Source organism: Cucurbita moschata, unplaced genomic scaffold (assembly GCF_002738365.1).
Source record: "Cucurbita moschata cultivar Rifu unplaced genomic scaffold, Cmos_1.0 Cmo_Scf00014, whole genome shotgun sequence".
Taxonomy (NCBI): Eukaryota; Viridiplantae; Streptophyta; class Magnoliopsida; order Cucurbitales; family Cucurbitaceae; genus Cucurbita; species Cucurbita moschata.
In genome coordinates, this window is record NW_019268530.1 from 4373185 (window position 1) to 4391088 (window position 17904).

The following is a 17904-nucleotide window of genomic DNA, read 5'->3' on the forward strand; positions in this document are numbered from 1 at the left end:
AACTCTTCCCAAAATTTGTTGCATAACCTATGCTACTCATATCAATAAAAATTAGGTTTTTATCGAGACCAACAATATATCTGACATCTTTTAATATTCACTAATTTCATTTATAAGTTTTTATGGAGTCATCCTCCTTCCTTCAATCTCCAAGACTTTATTGTCGGCGAGAGACACTCTCTCTAAATTTTCAGATTTGAAATTTCGAAACATTTTCTTATTTGGAGACGAACGAAAAAGATGCATATAAATTCAAATCTAGGATTCAATCGGGTTGTCGACCCTGAGGATTAAAGTACTAACGTGTTCTGCTGAATTTATAGAATTATTATCATCCTCCATTTGTGATTTTTTGGTTTTGTACAATCTATCCAAAAATGTCTTTTTTTTCTCCACAATCGCAAGACGCTACGTTTGATATGATTGAATTTTTTCGTACATATTCGATAGCGCCCTCAACAGACCAGACTTTATCTTCTTCTTGATGATATTAAATGCCACGTTCCTGAGCAACGTCAATCGGATCACCCTAGAGTTTGCCTATCCTTTAAGCTTCCACTGTTTTATGATCATAATAGATAGGGGAACATTACATATTATAACAAATCTCTCCTAGCTCTGATACTAGTTGTTAGGATCCCACAACATCACCACAGTCAATCTAAACAAACACAAGGAACAGCAGAAAAAGAAAAAGAAAATAAAAAGATTAAATGGGTTTCCAATCACACACCACACCCATTTGCCTATTAGCTATTTATTTAGGCTCTCCATTCCATTTGGGCACAGAACATTTGCTACTCACTTCACAAAATTCAACATTTAAACACAAAATAATAACATTTACACCAAAATTTCAGGATGGATCATGGAATCATATGAACATCCCATTAAAATAATTCATTATTCTTTTTTCAAAATTAGATCCCTTCCTAAAAAGTAAAGCGAATATGAGCTATTAATCTCTGTTTAATTTGTTATCGGCGTGGAACGCTCATTTCCCTCCACCGTTCAAATTCCATATTCCGTTTGGAAAATGTTAAGATCTTCCAAATGGGGTTTTTTTTTTTTTTTCTTTTTGAAAATTGTTTAAAGCATCGTTTCCCCCTTGATGATGTAAGGCCATAAGCCGCCTTCTTAATGCCGTCGTCCTTCCTTCCCAGTTTATTTTAAACATTTTTGTGCTTTCCCCTCTCTTCCCATCTGCATTTTTTTTCCCATTTTTATGATTTGGGTCTTCTGGGAATTGCTTTGGGACTATGGCTTCCAATATTGGAATGATGGACAGTGCTTATTTTGTCGGTAGGAATGAGATTTTGACATGGATCAACAATTGCCTTCAACTCAATCTCTCTCGCATTGAAGAGGTTTTTCTTTCTGCTTCTTTTGTTCATCCCTTTCGCCATTGTTGTTCTTGGGTTTAATGTTTGTATTGTAATGACTGATGTGGGTTTTCTCTGTTTATGCATTTTGAGTTTCCGGTCGGTCCCCCGTTTCTCCCATCTCTTTCCTTTTGGATATCCATTGTTCGATGTTAGGATATACGGTGGTATACACGTTTGTGTTTGTAGAAATGCTTGAAAAAGAGGAATCAATTTTTGCTCCAACCTCCAAACATTTTCAAACCATGTTCTTCAGTTGCTTTATTTTTCTGGATTTGGTTGAATTTCTCTAAGAACAAATGGAGGTTTCTGGGCAATGGCTAACTATGACATATGATAGTAATTTTGTTACCTTTACTTAAGGAAAGAAATGGGTCATAATGTTCTTGAGTTAATCTCACATTATCCGTTTGCATTATACTCCTCGTTGAGGACTGACTAGTTCCTTGTAAAGATTGAAGCATAGGATAGGAAACCCAGAATGTAGCTGTTTTCGTTTAATCTTAGTGTACAAAACTTGAAATCTACAAGGGTTATTAATGATTATGGGCACTGGATTATGTATGAACTCTAGTGAAACAAAATTTAGTCATGCGAGATTAAGCTCTCATATTCAGAGATTTTGTCTTAGCCACATTTTCTCAGAGCAAGTCATATGTCTATTATTATGATATTGAATTCATTGCAACTTGCAAGGAAAATTACTATTGGAAGTAATCTTGGAGTGATTATGATTATCTCTCAGTATCCTTTTTGCTGTGTTTGTCGTTCTCCACAGGCTGCATCCGGGGCTGTGCAGTGTCAGATGATTGATATGACCTACCCAGGAGCTGTCCCAATGCATAAGGTTAGTTCTATCTCTTATCCATGTTTTTGTAGATTGTGAGAATAATTATTGGCTACTGTATGATACTGAGTTGTCTGTCTTGGATGTGTTTAAAAGGTCAATTTTGATGCCAAAACTGAATACGATATGATCCAGAATTACAAGGTACTTCAGGATGTATTCAATAAGTTGAAAATTGAAAAGGTATGTTATGAAATGGGTAGCCTTTTATCTCAGCTCTTGACATGTCTTGTGGTTGATAGCTAGAAAGATGTTGTTTCCTTTGTTATTTGTGGCAGCATATTGAAGTGAATAGGCTTGTAAAAGGTAGAACACTGGATAACTTGGAATTCTTGCAATGGCTGAAACGCTACTGTGATTCAGTAAACGGTGGCATAATGAATGAGTATGCTATGCTAATTTTCTCCTACTTTATAAACACTGTCGTGTCTTCTTTCCATTTTGTCATCAATGAATGTCTTTAACAGAAACTATAACCCCGTGGAGCGGCGATGTAAGGGTGTAAAGGGTGGAGTGGTGATGAAGGGCTGCCAGAAGGCTGCTAAATCACTGCAAACACATAATATACATAGCCCTGGCTCTTGTGACCCAGTTGAACCAAGTAAAACTTCTTCTCAGCTTGGTTCACTTATCTATTTTCGTTGGCAATGAGCCATATCTTAAGCTATTCCGCCTTGTCAATCCAGGATCGAAGCCGGGGAAGAACGGCGTAACGAGCAGGGGACATTCTTCTGGAGAAATTCAAGCGTTGTCCAAGGAGGTAGGCTGCAAAACAAAGCCACTGCCAGTTTCTACTTTGCTCTTAGATGATGCTCTTTTTGTTGCAATTCTTCTTTTGAACAGATTACAGAACTGAAACTGTCTGTAGATCTCTTGGAAAAAGAAAGAGACTTCTACTTCGCAAAATTAAGGGACATAGAAATCTTTTGTCAGATGCCCGAATTAGAAGAGCTCCCGGTATGAGCTCCATGAATGACTGGAAAACGATACTTTTATCAGAACTCTCCACTGTATAATGATTATACGTTTGATGCAGATGGCAGCAGCAATCAAGATGATTTTGTATGCAGCAGACGCCAAGGAGTCAGCACTAGCAGAGGCTCAAGAGTACATATACCAATCAAAGAACACTACCAACGTTGAAGATGAAAATGAGGAGTGAATTTGAAGTTCCCACAAAATTTGAGCTTAAAAATTGAGAGAAAAACAAGGCTGGGTCATTGCCAAGCAATTCTACAGTTGTTATATGTGTTTATCTCAAGAATCATGATTGTTAACTGGCCATTGACCTGAGCATTGGATTTGTAATAACAGAACGCTCATCATAAGCTTGTTGTTATGTTCTTTCTATTGTCTGATTGCAGTGAAAATTGGTAATAATAACTACACTTCTCTTGACGTTTATTGAGTAGGCTTTGATATTACAACGAAGACCAAAAACAGGACAAACCATATGCTACAACAATGGAAAGAGACAAGTTTTTTACAGACCAGAAACATAGAGACAACAAAGGAGAAACCTTTCAGCTATGTTTTGAGCTCCCAACTCTTATTTTAGTCTTGGTTTTCAGTATTCATATTCCTCTGCATAACCATAATAGCTGCTTCCATTTCTCCTGTTCAGTTCGGTCTGTAATGGAAGAAGAAGAAGAAATGCATCAGTTTAGGCGTTAGAAGGTGTGTGAACTAAGGGGAGAAGGGTAAAGCCTGACATTGTCGAGCATGTATTGAAGTTCTCCAGTTCCATGTTCTTGAATGTATTTCTCTGCAGCAGTGATGATGTCCTCGCGCTTGTTCAAAGGGTCCTTTCCTTTAGGAACATACCACACGTTCACGTTCTGCTGGTTCACCATTAAAGGTCTTAAGTACTGCTCGTACACATATGCAGCTCCATTGAAGCAAGACAACCAACAGACAACAACCAGCTTAGCATATGGCCATAGTGGGATCCTGTCACGAGGAAGTTTCAATGGAACAAATCAAATTCAAAGCAATTGAGTACCCAGATGTTGCCTCAACGCCTTACCATTGAAGAGCCTTGGCGAAGGTTAACTCGAAGAGGGTAAGCATAGAGTGCAAAACCCAGTAAGTAAGCCATTGCTGATCATCGACTTGAGATTTAGTCTCGATGGCTCTGATTGAAGCATATCTGCATAAAAAGCCCAAAACCTAGTATTGAAAATGATCAAATTCAGTCCAAATCGACAGCAGAGAGTGAAAATGAAACTTACAGAGGATAGACAAGACCAAGAACAGGCCTGCACATCAAATCAATGCCAATGTATCAGTATCATGCACTGGAAAACAGAAACAGAGAGATAGACAGAGAGAGATACCCAGCAAGAACGTCGAAGTTTTTAAGAACAACTTTAAAGAAATTTGGAGCTCCGGGTTCCATGTTTGGGTGAAGAAATGAAGATGTTGAAAACCCAGGAAGAGAATAAGAAATGAATTGGTTGGGTTTGAAGTTTTGTCGTTGTTGGTTTGGATGTTAAGGTGAGGAAGCGGTGGAGGTGCGTGCGTGGTAAAGGAAGAAGAGTAACAAGTGTCAATGGAAGAAAGAAAAAGAAAAAAACAGAGGGATCAATCGAAAGTTGGAGTCGGTGGAAGACGAACCAAGAGTCCAATTAACATAATCAAACCTCCAACCAAAGGGTGTTAAGAACAGAAACAGAATATTGTTATTCTAGATGATGGGTGTATAATCCAACCTCTTATACATGGGCAGGGGCGTAATTTCGGCACATTCGTCTCGTCAGACATTATCTTTGAAAAACCCATTTTAAAGGAAGATGTCGAAGACACTTGTCTCACAATGCTCGTCTTCACTAAGGCCATAGGGCTCATGGGTGGTGGAAAGCTGACACCATGCTTCCTCCAAAGGTATATTTTGAGACATTTTTGGTATGAGGGGTGTAGATATGATTTTGGTGAACGGACATACGATGATGTGGAGCGTTCGTCCGGTGTCTGATTGACACCAAATTTGGCAAGCTTTCATATTTCATATGGAAGACTTAAGGCACTACTCAACCAAACAACACGCCTATCTTTGACACTCATGTCAACATCGTTGCCTCTGTTTTGGATATGCCTCGACTTACCTTTCATGCACATCTTTGTGGTGTGTTAGATGGTGCACTGCTCCCTCGATCGCATCATGTTATTTGTCTTGTCTTAGCCCTCGTGTGGCTAATTGGACATCACTACTATGTCACCACCTTGTCTCATATGCACGAGAGGGTTCTAACCTACTATTTTCATAGTATGGTTATGACACCTAGTCCCTCCCAAAAAAACTTTTGTATAATAGACGCTACCTATTGACTCGAAGAGTAATCTAAACACACAAATACGTAGTTCTACCATCTTGTCCTAGGTGAGTTAATAGGCACAACGCCTCAAAAAAACTCGTATGAGTTGCATGAGTAGTTATAGCTAGAAAGACCAATAAACTATCATTAATATTATTGTTTTTAAGGAAGTATTGAGGGAGTTGAAGTTAGCAGGTATGGTGGCAGTCCCGGTAGCAGCAATGACAGCAGGCTCAGCCTGCTGAAGAAGCCAGCCACTCGATGAGGCTTTTTATGATGTAATTTGTAAACACAATGGTGGGGCTCAAGCTTCAGGTCAAAACAAGGAGGTAAGGCTCATGGATTATTAGTGAATCAGATGTGAGTATTGCGATATGCCTCTTTAGGGGGAGAAGGCTCAATGGTGGACTTGGGCTCCACTTGTCATAATCGAACTTTTTAGCAGTGGACTTTGTGATTGTGCGGCATTCACTCCCGACACTGAGTGAGTCAAGCCAATTTCGTGCCGCCTACGGCCAAGCAATGTATACTTAAGTCTCTGGCCCCATTTTGAGGAGAAGGTATTAGAAAACGAGGGGAAAATTTTTTTTGAAAGCGAGTTTGAGAGTAAGAATGAAACAAAATTTGAAAGTATCGTTATATAACTATAAACAAAAGACAACACAATAACTTAAATAACATATGACTTGTTGTGAAGAAAGAGTGTTTGATTGAAGGGAATGAGGGAATCAAAGCTTACCGGGTTCAATCAGTTAAAGGTTTAAGGTTGAGTCGAATCTTTCGTTTGTATGGAGAATTTGACCATTAGTCACATCTCCTATGGTATATTTTGAAGAGATTCAGGTATAACAGACCTAGACGTGATTTCAGTCATACCAAATTAGGGAAGAAGTTGGGAAACTATTTAGTATGAGGTCAGCCATGAAAAATTACGCTCGAGTGAACAATATCATATTATTTGAACGGGTATAGTTGCAAAATAATAATAATAATAATAATAATAATAATATTATGAAATAGAATAATAAGAAACAACAAGTTTTTAATAATTTGGTACAAGTAATTTTATTATTATTATTATTTTTTGGTTGATTTGCAACTTTGGTACAAGTAATGCTTTAGTCTCTTAGTCCCGGTAATAATTTAGTATTTGAATTAGAGGTGTAGTTGGGTCGGGTCGATGAATTATTTTTACCAACCCAAAAGTTTGTGTGGGCCCAATCCAATTCAGCCCTCTATTTTTAAGTTGGATTGTTCGGTTCAAACATTTTTAATTAAAAAAAAACTTTTAAACCATGACAACATTTTTTAATTAAAAAAACTTTTAGACGATGACGATCAATGTTACTACAAACTCATAGCGGACGACTATGACTAAATCAGTGGACGACTGACAATTATGACTGAACAGTATCGACTGGACTGCGGATGGTTGCAACGGGATTATTGTTTAAATGAGTATGTATGTCTTAGAAGATAGAAAAGAAGAGAAAGGGGCGACAACAAGACAACCTTAAACTTTATTTATATTATATTTTAAATTTATTGCATTAAAGAGTATAATTTTTGTGTTAAATTTACATATATATTGAAAATTATAAAACCTGAAATTAGTTTAATTTTAATTAACTCTAATTTAATTTATTTATAGAAAATTAAGATAACAAAAAAAATATAATTTAAAATGGTGAACATCAAAGAGAGCTAACTCGATTACGAATGATTATCAATACAACTTGTTTGGAATTTTCAGATTTGATGTGACCTTTTTCATAGCATTTAATTCATGTGACCTTTTTCATAGCATCTAATTCATGTGACCTTGTTAGGGATTATTAAGGGATCTTTGCTATAAAACACGAAAACTTCATTTTAGGTCGAGTGTCCATATTAGAGTGTTGAAGAAGGATATGCATGGATATGCTACGAACACGTGTTCGACAAGGATATGTATGGACATGGACATGGTATGGACATTGCTGACTCACTATTTAACGTGTCTTTCTTTTTATTAATTTTAAATTTTTGGATACCACTTCAATAATAGTTTTGATTATTTTATTTATAATTTGACATTATAAATTATATAAAAAAAATTTAATTTAAGATAAATACAAATGAATTGAGGAATCCAAAATAGAATAGCATGAGTATTGAAGTTAATAACATTAAATAACCTTACAACGAACACTAAAGGAAAAATAATTGATCTATGGATCCCTCCAGCAACTGCCCGACTTATATACTCATATCGTCAAACAATCGTCCATTTCTCATCTAAAAAACGAAGGGTAGCAAGAATGGGTATAAACTACTCCGTAAGCAATTTACTTGTACACTCTCATCAAACTTCATTCTACTGACCTTGTGACGGTTTCTTAAGCTATGTACTAATATGCTAACCCTGACGTTAGCCATTACCATGACATGTAGCCTATGCTAAGCTTATAAAGGAGGGTATACTTAACCCCTGTATACTCCTAGGGGTGTATACCTAAGCCCTCTAGACCATAGTGTATATCTTTCGGATATGCTTAGCTCTATGTTTTCATTTTCCTAAATCTATCATCAACCTTGCACTAATTGCACGTAATTCAAATTACCCTTGTAATGGAACTTGGGGTAAGTCTTGTGTGTACGAGGTAATCCATGCTCTACTTCGACCACTTGTTTCTCCATGTATGGGCCCTTTGTGGGTGACAACTATGCAGACCACACTTGTTTCTCCATGTATGGGCCCTTTGTGGGTGACAACTATGCAGACCAAGAAGACCCTAACCGCTCAAGAAAAGTTTACAAATAGGACATCCTCTCCCTAATCATCCCTACTTGATACTTGGTCAACACGAAATGCATGTAGTGCCCAAATGCCTGTGGTGCCCAAATGTAAAGCTTATTACTAAGGAAACGCTCATATTCATTCATATATCCTTTCATACTCTCTAGGGCATATAACGAATATCCAAACCATTAGTTGGGTATACACGGTGTTTCGCTCCTATAACAAGCTCCTACGAGTATATTATACGTATATAAACGTCCAACATGCTCAAACAAATGATTAACAATCATACCAGACATGATAGAGTCCTAAATTATCACTAAGGCTAATCAGAATTCTCAAACATAACATTCAGCAAAGCTTGAACACTATTCCACATCAATCTAATGGGTCAAGAATGAAAAAGATTCATCAAGAAAAGAGCAAAAATTGAGATACCAACCTCAACCTGAATCTCTCTCTCAGTGTGTGTTTCTGGAACTTGGCATTTTCAGGGATGATGTGAAGCTTGCTGCCATAAGTAATCCAAAATCAACCTAAGCTTCCAAGAAACAAGAACAATAATAAAAAGATAAGGGAAGCAAATATGAACCATGTCCACTAAACACTGTTTTTTTTTTCTCTCTTCATACATTTCTAATATAAAGACAGAACATAGTGTAGGATGATGAAATGAAATGACAATACAACAAGCGAGTTTAAAGGGCTCTCTCGAGCTTTCATGACAGTAAAAGCAACAAATAGAGAAGGCAGGAAGTGCTTTTACATTATTTTTCTCTGTGGTTGGTTCTGTTCTTACATATATTTTTCAATTGATTTCATAATGTTTGATGCTAATCTCATCCTCCACTCTTGAAGGTGGATGGGTTTTGTTCTTCAATCTCAACGCCAAGTATTCATTGAACTCAAATCCTCTGTATTTGGGTTTCTCTCCAATCTCTTTAGTGAACTCTGGCAATGGCTCCACCCATTTGTCTCCATGCAAGCTGCGGAAGAATGCAAAAGAATATCTCTCTTTTCCCTTTTGCCTCACCACTCTGTGTGTGGCGCTCTTGAATTTCTTGTTGCTCAACACCTTCATTAAAACAAAATCTTTCAAACAAACAGATCTCTCACTAGCCCAATGGCTCCTTCAATGTTTAACAACAGTGTTTTTTTACCTGAATCATATCTCCCACGTTCACAACAATGGCTCCTTCAACAGGGGTGACTGGAATCCATTCGCTGTCCTTCTGAACTTGAAGGCCTCCAGCATCATCTTGGATCACCAAAGTGATGCAGTTTGCATCTTCATGGTGAATGAGGCCATTTTCTCCCACATCAGCTGCAGGGAAATAGTAGAGATTAGTCATGAAGTCCCAGCTTCTGTCATTGTTGAATTGTTTGAGGAAACCAGGAGGAAGCCCCAAACACTCATTCAATATGCTCTCTACAACCAAGGACACATCGTTTAGTTTCAGGAACATCTCTTCCAGCGTTTCCCTGCCACAACCAAAATGTTTATAATACTCATACCAAACCATTTTGAATCCAACATAACATGCAAGATCAAAAGAACAGAACCCAAATCTCAAAAAACTCACTTGAATTGTGGTGGCTCTTGTGGGTAGATGTTGAATTTGGATCCAGGAGGGAAAATGAGGACATATTCATTCTTGTCTACACAATTTGTCTTCTGCTTGTTGAAGCCAGCAAGAAGGGGAGCCCCAGGCTTGGAGCTATATTGGAGCTTTATCTCATCAGGGTAGTGGAAAAATGTTTTTGACAGTTGCAGAGCTTCTTTAAGAAACTCAACGGGGATTCCATGGTTCACAATTTGAAAGAAGCCATAGCTTGAACAAGCTTCAGTTATGGTTTGAAGGGCCTGTTTTTTGGCTTCGTTTTCACCTTCACTTAAGAACAGAGAAACGTCCACAGTAGGGATGCCTGTGTTAGCCATTTTCGAAGGAGTTCTTAAGTTGCAGAGTGATGTGGAAGCTTTTTCTTTTTATGCATTTTTATACCCAACTAAAGGCTGCCGCTAAGGATGGAAAATGACAGCTGGTAGGCATGCTTTGGTCATTTTAAAGTGGTTTTTGTAACTGTTTGGTTTCATCCTGCTATGTTTGCCTTTGCCTAAAACCTTTTTTTTTCCATTAATTTTGAGTCTATGAAGTAGAAAATTTAAGTCTTTTCACCAAAAAAAGGATAAAAGTTAAGCTTTTGAACTACCTTCCTATTTGAATATTTTCATCTTTGGCAGGTTCTTTAAGTGGAGCTGATGCAGAAAAATAGAAACAAAAACAGAAAATAAAGGTTAAATACAACGTATCTAAACAAATACATTTATGTCAATCATCATTGAATCACGCTCGTAGCGTGGACAACACAATCTTTTAGTCTAGTAACATGTTAAAACATGCAAATTGTAACCTTAGCAAAATGAAGCGTGAAAAAGTGTGGTCGGGACACATAATATCAGTGTCTAACATGTCATTTTTTGGAGTTTATGATGCGACAAAAATTGGGAAAAAATGTAATACAAGATAAACAAAGCTGAATCAAACGTGCAAAGTACTGCAGAGCTATGCATGTCTCTCAGAAAGGAAAAGCGATGTCCATACAAGTGTAAGGTGGTATCATTTCCCAGAAGTGTCGGTTACAGCTCGTCCTCATCCATTTAGTCTAATGAAGTATTTTTTTGGTTTTTCTTTTATATGGTAACTTCACCTTGGAATGAATGACACTCGTGTCTGGCTCTGCAGGACCCACCCTTCACAGAAAAACATGAAACAACACCAATTTGATCATTCATATTGCATAAAAATGTGTAATTTTATCTCGAAGAAATCCAAATTTTGGGGATGAAGGAATGGAATGTTTCAAATTTTGTGTTGGAAGAGTCAAGACCTGATATTGTTGAACTCCACCGAATGAATAGCAGCCATGGCAACAACAGAACCAAGGTCACCAAGTGGAGGTTTTGAGAGGATGAGAGGAAAACCAGAATGAATACATATGCATTAAGAGGGAATCCAAATAACTTTACACACCATTACTCCAATGTTAGCATTAGAACAAAACATAAGATTGAAACCATAATATTCTCAACAATCTATATATTAGAGAGTAATTTAGGCAACAAGAAGAAGAAGAAGAAGAAAACGAAAGGGCTCTTAGGGAGAAAGTAGAGTCGCGTTGAAATGCCTGACCAACTGAACTCACAGACCCACCGGAAGAAGGCTACCACAAGAAACGATCAACATTCTCCTTTTACCAACCACTTCATACTTGAGCAACTATTACAGAAATGAGCCATTTGGAGAGATGTAAACTTCACTAGTTGTCTAGTCATCATCTTCATCATCACCTGCCTCATTGTCGTCGTCTTGGTCGTCATCGTCCTCATCAGAGTCATCATCTTCCTTTCCCTGCTAACATGAACAAATTAGGTGAGGTAAATAGAAAATGATGATCAGCTCACTTGGAAAGTCGAACTCAATTAGCAACTCAATCCCCCAATCCCAAGACCATTTTATTTCCACTCTCCACGGAAATATCAACAATGAGCAACAAAGTCATCATCAAAGAAGCAATGGAGAAACAGACGCACACAAGATTACAGAACAGCCGTGAGTGAACTATACGATAACAATCAAAAACAATTTTTCTTCACCTCTTCATTAGATTCTTCTTCTTCCAATTCGTCTTCATCAGCCTCCTGTATCACAGTACAATAACTGTTAGAGAAAATAGTCATGCACATCAATCAAAAACAATTTCAGCTTGTGTGATGAGAAGAGGGAAACCTAGAAGTAGAAATAAACATACATTATTGAAGTAGGATAAAGGGTTAGGCCATAAGTCCTCCTTGATGATTTCTGCAACCTGCAACCAAAAGAGAATTTTAAAACATAGCTTTTATTTTAAAGTGAAAGGGCAATAATCGTAGAGATTATACTTTTCCTCATTTTTTAATATGGAAAGATTTGTGTGTGTGTGTCTTGGTGAGATATGTAATCTAACGCCATGAGCTGCCCTGCTCCGAGTGATGCAAACATCATATTCAAAATAAACAACTTTTTGTAGGGGTGATCTGAAGATTATGCAATATATCTCATCTTACCTCATCATGAAAGTCGTCAATATCTTTCTGTTCTGTATCACTAAACCAGCTAAAAAAGCTGCATCCAAAACAGGAAAAAGTGTATTACCAGTGAGATCATGGAAAATAAATAAATATATATACATTCAGGAATATTCCTCATTCTTCCACAGGAGTACGCCACTTGCAAATACATTATTTGATAGTAAATTACAGCTGAGTCTACGACGACATCAGACTAATACACGACCTTTTCCTTCCATTTTGAAACTTTTCAATACAAATAACTTAAAAATAAAAAATCCTTTTAACAAAAGAAGAAAAAAAGTAATTCCATCTCAAATTCTCCAGATCTACAAACCCAATATGCGTGGTAGTAAATCTAAACTTCAGTGCTCAGAAAATAAGAGAAGAGAAGTATAACAGTGTCCAAATTAAACACTAATCTAGGACTAATCAATCATTCAAACTGATGAATTATCATCCAACAGAAGCGTTTTTTCCCCCATCATGGATGTTTCTGAATGTATCAAGATCTTGCAGAATAAAAATGAGAATCAAATGCATGTTCTTAGTCTTAATAATTTCCATTTGAGACCTTAGCCTTAAGGCAATCTTAGAACTGTGGTACTAGAATAAGACTCGAGGCATACACTTAATAAACCACCCCATTTTTTTAGCTTATATCTCTGTGGCTATATTCCTATTTATTATCAACTCAAATACAAATCTCTAGATCTCTGTGGAAACTGAAATCAGGTAAAAAAATAATTGGAAAGGGAAAGAAAGAAGAGAAGATGAGATAAAATAGCAAGCCACCCAAATTATTACTACAACATACACTTTCTTCCACCCACTCCTTTCTCTCTTTTCCTTTTAATGCTCTGTCAGTTATTTTCCCCATCTCCCGGAGATTTGGACTTCAGTTTTCAGTTATCTCCTCTGTAAGAAACTTAGCAACTTTTTTTCCTTTCTTTCCATTCCCTCTCCAAGTTTTTTTTAACATTTTTTTCCAGTAAATCTTCTATCATCTCTTGTGTTCTTGATGCTGGATTTTATCTTAACCGTTCTTTCATTTAGTTCTATGCTCTACATATTCTCAAAAGTTTATATTCTATCTGAAGTGTTAAATTATGTTTATGAAATGCTAGAATCTGTTCTCTATAATGCAATTCAGTCTAGTGAATATAGAGAACAGATTTCTAGCATATAGAAATAAAATGCCTAATTGGAATCAAGTATTACAATAGTTTTGACTCAAATAGCTAATCCGGATTTTGGATGACAGCTGTATAACAAATGAACCAGCAAAAATTAGATAGTACAGTAACGGCTTTCACAAGTAACCATAAAATATACAATATATATATATATATATATTTATGTCGATCATTGATAAACAGGTTTTAACAACCAACCTTTCCTCAGCCTGGGGCCGTTTGTTCCCTTTTTTCTCATGATTAAATCCATTAGGTAAGCCCTTCAGATATATAGAGTACAATAAACAATTAGTGAAAATATTAGACTAATTAATACAAGTACTAATCCGAGAAAACAACTCTCACCATTCCCTCTTTCCATTTTATTGATGTAGCATTAATTTTTCTTGTTCCTTCATCAAGGAAGGTGAAGGCCTTCGTCAGCTTTGTATCTTCAAAATAAGGGTTGGTGTTGAAGTTCTGTAGAATCAAAGAAATAAAACAAATACTCCTGAAGGTGTTCATTGGTTGAAAAAATTGGCATAGAATGTAAGGAACAAAAAGACAAAAAATAACAATAAAAGACAAAAGAGAAATGGAGGAAAATGACTGTAAGGGTGCAAGATAGAGGAATAATTCGAACTCACAAAGGTAATTGAGTAACCCGATTTGACATCTTTAAAATCTTCGACTTCCAGGGAGGTGAGATGTTTGAATATCTATCACAAGATGTAACACAGTGAACGACATTTAATGGACATTTAGACTCTCACAATATCATAACCAAATTGTGAGAGTTCAAAATTAGTTTCACTATTATAATTGAGAATTTTACTTGCAATTTCATTTACAATTTTGAATACAAATTAACGGAAAAAAGTGAGAAACCATACCTTCTGGTCCTCTTCAGTTAAAAGTTCACAAAGAGCGGGATGACTCAAGAACTGCATGTTGAGGAAGAAACAGTTATGAAACTCTTCAGAATGACAACAAGCACATAATCAATTCAAAAATGACAAGTTTAAGAGGATATCACTAACAGCTGTTAGCCAGAAGTCAGGAATTGATTTGATGATCTCATTCCGCTTGTCATAGACAGGCTTTCGTATCTCATTGTACTTCTGCTCCACTTCCAAGACTTTATCACTGGCCTCCTCATTGATCTTGAAGATCAAACCAAATAAACAACATGATTATAAAACAGAACTTATATCACCCTATCAACAAGATACCATCTTGCCCCAGTATTTAGGGGCACGTACAGGTATAGAAAAAACAGAAACACCCAACCATAAGTTACAACCCAAACTTCATAGCTGTTGGGTCACAGGAACAATGAACTCGCAGGGTGTAATCAAGATGAACATTTAACGTAATTCATTTTATCCGGGTATCAATGAGAGCGAATTGAACGCCACTCGTCCTCAATGGGCTTAAGAACGAACAATCAGATTTCCCAAGCGCAGATGAAAGCAATTGAACGCCAGCATTGACATTCTCAAACAAATCCATGAAAAAAGCCTCAAGCTTTGGGCAACAATTGTCATAAAATAGAAGAAATGGCCCCGTAAAAGAAAATTCGAAAGCATCCAATAGAGTTAATGTAAACCCAAACCCATCCACCACAATTGCCACAACAAAACACAAAACATAGATCAGAAACTAGGGATTATCGCTTCGCATAATTGTCCTCCAGGTAAACGCCAAACACAGGGTTCGCAAGAACCAAAAAACGATGGCAGAAAGAATGATACAGTTAAAGCGTAAATAAGCATTGAATCAACCAATACCTTCTCGAGCTCGTCTTGAATTTCCTGCAACTTCTCGATAGAGATGACGAGTTTCTCATCGATAACCTCGGAATTGTCGTCTTCGGGCTTGTCAGAGTGCTTAGCCTTCTTGCCCTTATCAGCAACCATGTTGTTCGGCATGGGGAAGAGCTGCTAAAACCCAGAAAGAGGTGTATCTAAAACCCTACCGGTCCTGGTGCTCTCTTCGTTGGGGACTCGGAGATTATTGTCAATGACACAGAGCACACAAGTTAGGGTTTTGGGAGTTTAAATCTGCTCCGATTACAGAATCTCGGGTCTAGTACTTCACCCAATCATCTCTTGCCACCTAATCATATGTACCCACTAAATCAACGAACTTCCGTTGACCGATGCTCCTCAATTCCCTCTAATTCTTTTTCTTAATTAATTTTTTTTTCTTTTAACGAGATTGACAATTATGAATTTTAAAACTATTTTTGGTTTAATTTAATCGGATAATAATATTATATTTGAGTAATTTATTTTTTTGTTATTATCTAAAAAAAAAATTATAAACTTTCAATATTTTCAAAAATATACTAAAATTTAAAAATATATATTTAAACTTTAAAAAAAAATTCAAAAATATTTTTTTTTTCAAAAGTTTTATTAGTAATATTCTTTAAAGTCATTTGTTTTGAAGTTTTGTCTAAGAGGTTCGAGGATACGATATAATACTTATAAATAGAATATTTATGAATTAAATAATTGTTTTTGTGTGACATAAAAATGCTATAAAAATTTCAAATAAATAAATAAAATATATTTTTGTTTAATTTCAACGGGTAAGTCCAACTGTGTTATTAAATTTTAGTATTTTTTTATTCATTTACTTAAAGTTTAGGATTTTGAATATTTATCGATCCATCCTAACAATTATTCTCATATAAATTAATTTAATAAAATTATATAAAATTTTACTGGTAAATATGTGTTACCACAAATTGAATAATTAATTATATATGTTATATTAAAAAAATCAAATATAATTAATTTATCTCACTCCTCCCAACATAAAACATAGGTATTTTAATTTATTAACATTATCTTCTCTATTCCCAACGTCTCTTCTTTTTAGAATTTCCAAAATTGATGGATAAATTAATTTTTATTAAATAGAATAAATAATTTAAAAAAAAAACTATAAGTAAAACATTTGAGAAAAGGGATCGATAAATAAAATATATATATATATATATATATTAAAATAAACCAGAAAACGAATTGAAAAATAATAAGGTAACTAATAAGAAATATGGAAGAAAATGTTGACATGTCACATTAAAGAATAATAGAATAATATATTTTATGATTTTTATTTACTTTCAAATTATATTTACATCATGACTAATTATAATCATAACATAAGAAAGTTACCGATCTAAAAATATCTTATGGAAGGTAAGAGTGACTAAATTTTTTTGATAGTCCATTTTTTATAAAATTTGAGATTGAAAGGAGAGAACACGCCTTATGTTCTTCTTAAGCCCATGACTTTTCTAAGAACCCAACTTGACGGAGACCAAGGCATCTCAATTATCGAGTATGAACTTAATATATTTAAAGATTTTTTTTTCTTTTTAAATTAAACTAATTATAAGCATAAAATGTAAATGTCACAGCTCTTGAAATGTCTCTTGAAAAGTCCAGACTCATTTTGAGATTATATAAAGCCATGTATGTTATCATTGAAAATTAGATTGGGAGACTTGGAAAGATCGTTTGTATTTTATTTTAACAAATAACAAACTTTGCAATTCTAGGTAGTTTATGTTTGTATGCTTAAAATCATTCCAACTTCACTTGATTCATCTTGCTTGTAAAATGATTTTGATCTCAAACAAGTATTCTTACCTTAATATTCGATCAACGAGATAATCTAAATCTTACTTTCATTTGAAGTGATTTGTTATAGTTTTGAGATTATTTTTTGATATATTTAGATCTAAAGGTCTTATTATTCAATAAGGTTGTTAAAATCAGCTTCCGAAGAACTACCATCATTTGGAATGACGGAAATTTTAACATCCAAAAACGCTTTTGAATGCCTCCTTGAAACTTGAGCAGCATTGATTGAGACCTACTCATGCATTAAAATTCAGAAGTTTTATGAGTTGGGTTCCAAGCAGAGATAGGCTCTCTATTCCTTTTCCTTCCAACTACACAAATAATTGTATTGATTGGGATATGATTTTAGAAATGGAAGGGGAAAGGGAGGTAGAGGCTTTATCATTCTTTCATTCTAAGTGGTTCAAATGAAGCTACTATTCACTATCTACATGCCTTTTAGCTTACTGGTTTGATATCAATCCACCCTCCAATTTGGTCCCCTCAATAACATTCCTTCCATATTGGACCATGCCCTCAAGTTTATTATTCAGCCACAAGAGCCTCAAATGTTCTCTTTTTCTTTTCAATTCAAATTAAGTTAATGCTCTCTCTCTCTCTCTTTCATGTGCATTTATAACTTATTTTACCTACTTCT

General features: G+C 35.6%; 4 protein-coding genes across 4 annotated transcripts; 1 reads left to right on the plus strand and 3 right to left on the minus strand.

Annotated features, from left to right (window-relative positions):
- The first annotated feature begins 899 nt into the window (after positions 1 to 899).
- On the plus strand, positions 900 to 3579 carry LOC111452886 (microtubule-associated protein RP/EB family member 1B-like). The gene is made up of 8 exons (XM_023093808.1): positions 900 to 1367; positions 2161 to 2229; positions 2326 to 2412; positions 2508 to 2614; positions 2697 to 2830; positions 2916 to 2989; positions 3073 to 3186; positions 3266 to 3579. The coding sequence occupies exons 1-8, from the start codon at positions 1260 to 1262 to the stop codon at positions 3389 to 3391; spliced, it is 819 nt and encodes a 272-aa protein (XP_022949576.1). The 5' UTR covers positions 900 to 1259; the 3' UTR covers positions 3392 to 3579.
- Positions 3580 to 3599: 20 nt separating this feature from the next.
- LOC111452888 (HVA22-like protein a) lies at positions 3600 to 4699 on the minus strand. Its single transcript, XM_023093809.1, has 5 exons — positions 4566 to 4699; positions 4461 to 4487; positions 4256 to 4378; positions 3942 to 4179; positions 3600 to 3859 (listed from the first exon to the last, which is right to left on the minus strand). Exons 1-5 carry the CDS (start codon positions 4625 to 4627, stop codon positions 3797 to 3799), a joined length of 513 nt encoding a protein of 170 aa, XP_022949577.1. The 5' UTR covers positions 4628 to 4699; the 3' UTR covers positions 3600 to 3796.
- Positions 4700 to 8921: 4222 nt separating this feature from the next.
- LOC111452556 (flavonol synthase/flavanone 3-hydroxylase-like) lies at positions 8922 to 10306 on the minus strand. The gene is made up of 3 exons (XM_023093333.1): positions 9909 to 10306; positions 9486 to 9807; positions 8922 to 9400 (listed from the first exon to the last, which is right to left on the minus strand). The coding sequence occupies exons 1-3, from the start codon at positions 10262 to 10264 to the stop codon at positions 9134 to 9136; spliced, it is 945 nt and encodes a 314-aa protein (XP_022949101.1). The 5' UTR covers positions 10265 to 10306; the 3' UTR covers positions 8922 to 9133.
- Positions 10307 to 11301: 995 nt separating this feature from the next.
- On the minus strand, positions 11302 to 15638 carry LOC111452557 (NAP1-related protein 2-like). The gene is made up of 10 exons (XM_023093334.1): positions 15399 to 15638; positions 14649 to 14771; positions 14502 to 14552; positions 14256 to 14327; positions 13975 to 14088; positions 13828 to 13889; positions 12431 to 12488; positions 12136 to 12192; positions 11981 to 12025; positions 11302 to 11735 (listed from the first exon to the last, which is right to left on the minus strand). Exons 1-10 carry the CDS (start codon positions 15537 to 15539, stop codon positions 11652 to 11654), a joined length of 807 nt encoding a protein of 268 aa, XP_022949102.1. The 5' UTR covers positions 15540 to 15638; the 3' UTR covers positions 11302 to 11651.
- Between the last annotated feature and the right edge of the window lie 2266 nt (positions 15639 to 17904).

What these genes read in the sequence shown, in the direction of transcription:
- LOC111452557 (XM_023093334.1), bottom strand. Translation starts at nt 15,539, where the DNA reads ATGCCGAACAACATGGTTGCTGATAAGGGCAAGAAGGCTAAGCACTCT. An exon ending in TTCAAGACGAGCTCGAGAAG is followed by an intron (nt 14,772 to 15,398) that starts GTATTGGTTGAT and finishes TTGATCTTCAAG; the next exon opens with ATCAATGAGGAGGCCAGTGA. An exon ending in TAAAATGGAAAGAGGGAATG is followed by an intron (nt 13,890 to 13,974) that starts GTGAGAGTTGTT and finishes ATATATCTGAAG; the next exon opens with GGCTTACCTAATGGATTTAA.
- LOC111452886 (XM_023093808.1), top strand. Translation starts at nt 1,260, where the DNA reads ATGGCTTCCAATATTGGAATGATGGACAGTGCTTATTTTGTCGGTAGG. An exon ending in TTGTGACCCAGTTGAACCAA is followed by an intron (nt 2,831 to 2,915) that starts GTAAAACTTCTT and finishes TTGTCAATCCAG; the next exon opens with GATCGAAGCCGGGGAAGAAC. An exon ending in CCGAATTAGAAGAGCTCCCG is followed by an intron (nt 3,187 to 3,265) that starts GTATGAGCTCCA and finishes CGTTTGATGCAG; the next exon opens with ATGGCAGCAGCAATCAAGAT.
- LOC111452556 (XM_023093333.1), bottom strand. Translation starts at nt 10,264, where the DNA reads ATGGCTAACACAGGCATCCCTACTGTGGACGTTTCTCTGTTCTTAAGT. An exon ending in CAAGAGCCACCACAATTCAA is followed by an intron (nt 9,808 to 9,908) that starts GTGAGTTTTTTG and finishes TGGTTGTGGCAG; the next exon opens with GGAAACGCTGGAAGAGATGT. An exon ending in ACGTGGGAGATATGATTCAG is followed by an intron (nt 9,401 to 9,485) that starts GTAAAAAAACAC and finishes GTTTTAATGAAG; the next exon opens with GTGTTGAGCAACAAGAAATT.
- LOC111452888 (XM_023093809.1), bottom strand. Translation starts at nt 4,627, where the DNA reads ATGGAACCCGGAGCTCCAAATTTCTTTAAAGTTGTTCTTAAAAACTTC. An exon ending in CTTGGTCTTGTCTATCCTCT is followed by an intron (nt 4,379 to 4,460) that starts GTAAGTTTCATT and finishes CTTTTTATGCAG; the next exon opens with ATATGCTTCAATCAGAGCCA. An exon ending in TTCAATACATGCTCGACAAT is followed by an intron (nt 3,860 to 3,941) that starts GTCAGGCTTTAC and finishes CTTCCATTACAG; the next exon opens with ACCGAACTGAACAGGAGAAA.